The sequence below is a fragment of the Nycticebus coucang genome, chromosome 6 (assembly GCF_027406575.1).
Source record: "Nycticebus coucang isolate mNycCou1 chromosome 6, mNycCou1.pri, whole genome shotgun sequence".
Lineage (NCBI taxonomy): Eukaryota > Metazoa > Chordata > Mammalia > Primates > Lorisidae > Nycticebus > Nycticebus coucang.
Window position 1 is genome coordinate 316,790 of NC_069785.1, and position 4,163 is coordinate 320,952.

General features: G+C 47.6%; 1 gene segment (V, D, J or C); it reads left to right on the forward strand.

The window, feature by feature from the left end:
• Positions 1-3,289: 3,289 nt before the first annotated feature.
• On the forward strand, positions 3,290-3,809 carry LOC128587712 (immunoglobulin heavy variable 5-10-1-like). The segment is given in 2 exon segments: positions 3,290-3,399; positions 3,481-3,809. Coding segments are annotated over 2 exon segments (375 nt in total).
• The last annotated feature ends 354 nt before the right edge of the window (positions 3,810-4,163 follow it).

A 4,163-nucleotide genomic window follows, 5' to 3' on the forward strand; every position in this document is an offset into this window, starting at 1 on the left:
CTTTCATTCCTTTTGTATTCTGCTGGTGTCACTTGTAATGTTTTTTCTTTACTTTCTTACATTTCTTTTTTGTGTTTTCTCTTCTTTTTCTAGAAACACTCTACCTTAGTGTTTATCATTTTTAACTTTCCAAAAGGAAAAAAAAAAAACATTCAGGGATGTGTCAATACTTCTAATGTTTTACATTCTCTATTTCATTTCTTCATCTTATTTTTCTAAAGGATCATGAGTACAGCAATGTGAACTAGAGTGAGCCCTTTTTTTCACGCCATGTTATTCTCAGGCTCAGTGAAACCTGTAACGTTGTTTCCTGTGGGGTCTGTGGAATTGATGTGGCTCCTCCTCATGACCTGGATGAGAATCTGCCACCCATGTGGATGGGACAACGAATAGGGTGGTGTGAGGGGAGGAGGGCTGCCATGAGGTCCAGACTGTCCTCTGCTAGGGACAACCCTCTTCCTCCTCACTCTGCCATTCAATCATTTCTTTCAAGGTGGAAAGTCCCTTCAATTTCTCTGTGACATTTGGATGGAAGCCTAGAAAGGAGACTTACCAAACCTAAATTCTGCATCTGCTCTCTTGGGGAATGTGCTTGTTTCTTCTCCTCTGTCCTGAGTCCACAAGCTGAAAACTCTCCTATTCCACTGAAGCCCACACTGCCTGTGCCCACACTGTCCAATGTGGCACCTGCAGCTTTGGCTCCTGGAACATGTCCCTGCCCTGTTTACCTCCTACCTCTGGCTTCCTTCCACTTCATTCATGGGTTCTCAGCATCACGGGCCAGCCATTTTACCCCAACATAAAATCTTACCTTCAACCCCTCTTCATTTTCTTTTCTTCCAAGTCATATCTTCATTCTAACAGCCTTTGTCATCTTACCTGAACTTCTGCACAGAAAAGGGTTAACTCAGCAGGTGCGAGCTGCTCAAATTGAATGCATTCCTGAATGAAATCAATTCCTAGAACTAGTCCATGGTAAGCCCTGAGAGATGGGCTCTGATGTCTTTAACACACCTCCTGATAGCAGCATTTTAAAACCACATTAATCAGACATGCTATCTGTGTAAACACTCCCCAGTAAATTTTTTGCAGAAATCACTAAGTTTGGGCGTATGCATATACCCTTGAAACTAAAACCAACTTTAAGACCTAGATATATCTACCACCTCCCAAGGTCTCTTCACAGTCCCATTATTGTTATCAATTAACTTGCTTTTTGATCTGTTTGGAGGGCGAATACAACATACTAGTTGATCACATACCGATTTCTGGTGAATGCCTCTTTGTCCCCCAGGGTCTGATTTCTGTGTTTTGGGGATCAGATGTGCAGGTGCTACAACCCTGTGACTGACCCCAGTGAGCAGCACGGGGCACCAAGGCTGAGGGGAGCTTCCCTGCAGGACAACCCCTCACACGTGTGGTCAGACATCACTGCTGGTAGAACAAAGGTGCACAGGAGGCCAATTGGGGAGAGGACCCCTGGGAGCTGGTACCTGGTGTCCCAGGGATTTGCTCTATGTCCCTTTACTGATTTTCATTTGTATCACTTGTATAATAAGTGACCAGGAGTATATTATCTTATTCTAAGACCTGTGTTTATATCGCTCAGAGAGACCTAGGATGGTCTTGGCAAACTCTCTATGATTACATAAGAGGTAGGGATTGTCTGAAGAACCCTGCCATGTTGATGCATGGCTAAAGCATAGTTTTGCAAAACAAGGGATGAAAAGGTGGTAGAGATGAGCCTCTGACCACTGATGCCCACAGCATCATGTGGAGTGAGGCAGCAGGTGCTCCAAGTAACTTGTTGGGGGTAAACGTTATCCGTGAGAGTTGGGAATAGTACAGTCACACTCTAGAGGTTCATTTCATGAACACTGAGACAGTGCAGAAATGCGTGTGTACAGGTAATAACTGAAAAGAGCAAAAACTGCTGCACCCAGTCCTGGCCCTCTGCATGCTAAGCTGTGGCTACAAGATTGATTTACAATCAATATGAACAATTTTCCAGAAAACACAAACCACAGTGTTGGTGGCCCCGATGTAGGGGTGGAGAGGAAAACCCTTTAAACTACTAAATCCAGGCAGTAGCAGGAGAGAGGTGTATCACATTGTGACCAGAATTTTATACCATTTTGGGTGGATGCTGGATCCACATCTTACAACAGGACAGTCACACATGGCAGCAGGTGACCCTAAAACACAGCAGACTGTTTCTGATGGGATGAGGAACTTCCATAGGAGAGGTCAGTCTGTTTGTCATGTGAGAAAAGTTGACTCTCCAGATGAAGACACAGGCTCATTACCCAAGGCCTGGTGCTCTGGCTTCATGAAGGTGAGGATGTTCACCACATAACATGTACCTTTTTCAGGATGTGGAAGGTGCTGTGATCAAGGGGGTCCTTTTGGTTCTGCACTGCAGGACCCCTTACTGTGCAAAATATCTTTGGATATATACAGTGTTGCTTTCCAACAGATTCCCCTTTGGGCCTTAGAGATATTGAGCATGGAACAGACACAGGGGAGAAGCAGGGCCCTCGTGCCAACAAGGTGGATGTACTTCAGTGGTTAATGGAGAAAGAAATGGCTAAAGAAGACAGCAGAAGGGTTGACACACATGTCAGAAAACAGCACTACTGGTCATGGGTGGAGCAGTGTGTTCCCTTTAAGGCTGTGGACACTGACAGACCTGAAAACATGTTCCCTACTTATTGTGCTTGTAGGAATGTGAAAATGCAGAAGACAAAATGGCTTTTACAAACTCGCTCTGAGTGTCATTAGCAAAGGTCTGGAAAATTACACAATATGAGGATTGATGAAAGGCTGTGGCAATCATCCCCTGCCCCAGCTGGGTGCCCAGACCATGTTCACATGCATGTGTAAAGGGCAGGTGGTGAGGCCGAGTCCTAGTGACAGTTCTTGTGAGCAGGCGCCTCTGCATGAAATCCTCACTTCACAGTCTCCCCAGGCTCTACTCGTGTTTTTTGGTTATTTTTTCTTTTCTTTCTTTATCATGTGAGTCTAGTTATATTCCAATAACTTCCCCCACAGGATCACAGACAAGCGTGGATAGGAAGGAGCCCTGGCCTGAGTCCTGTGTGTACCTGAAACAGAATATGAGAGAGGCTGAGAGGGATTATTGGGACCCTCGTGCACCTGCTCCGAGGTGCACATCAGTCTAGGAGGGGCCTTGGGAGTGCTGGGCTATGTCCTCTGGGACTATGTCCTCTCCACTGTGGGGCAGGGTGTAAATATGCAAACTCAAGTGAGGGACACCCTCTTTAAACTCCCTGGAGAATGGGCCTCCTGCACTGCTCGCTGGATCCTAAGTGCAGCCCTTTCTGTGCTCCAGGATGGGGTCTGCCGTCGTCCTCACCCTGCTCCTGGCTGTTCTCCCAGGTCAGTCCTGGCTCAGGATCTGGGGTCACAGGAGGGGTTGGCAGGAGGGGCCCTGATCTCAGTCCTGCTTCTTCCACACAGGCGTCTGTTCCCAGGTGCAGCTGGTGCAGTCAGGGGCAGAGGTGAAACGGCCCGGGGAGTCTCTGACGATCTCCTGCAAGGCATCTGGATACAGCTTCACAAGCTACTGGATGCACTGGGTGCGCCAGAGGCCCGGGAAGGGCCTGGAGTGGGTAGGGAGAATTGATCCTGGTGATTCTGAAACAAACTACAGCCCGGCCTTCCAAGGCCACGTCACCATCTCCACCGACAACTCCATTAACACCGCTTTCCTGCGGTGGAGCAGCCTGAAGGCGGAGGACACCGCCATGTATTTCTGTGCTAGGGACACAGCGAAGGAACAGCAGTGAGAGCCCAGACACAAACCTCCTGCAGGAAGCAGCCGCCAGGGGGCGCCCGTGACACAGGCGCGGAGTTACCCAAGGCAGGTGCAGGAGGACTCAGCCCTGGTTTCCTGTAGGGTCTCGGCTTTCTCTCTGAAGAACAGTTACCACAACGTCTGTGGATTCATGGTTCTGAGCTTCCCTCCAAAGTCTGATTTAGATACGTTTCTTGTAGTAAGAAAAAAATGTCTCCAGTGCACAAAAGGCACACAGAGGCTTGCGATTACATTGTCAGGTCCCCAAATGTACCTTAATTAGCAGCATTTCTGAATAAGTCACTAAATATAATAATACAAATTCTTCCATGGACCCCACTATGAA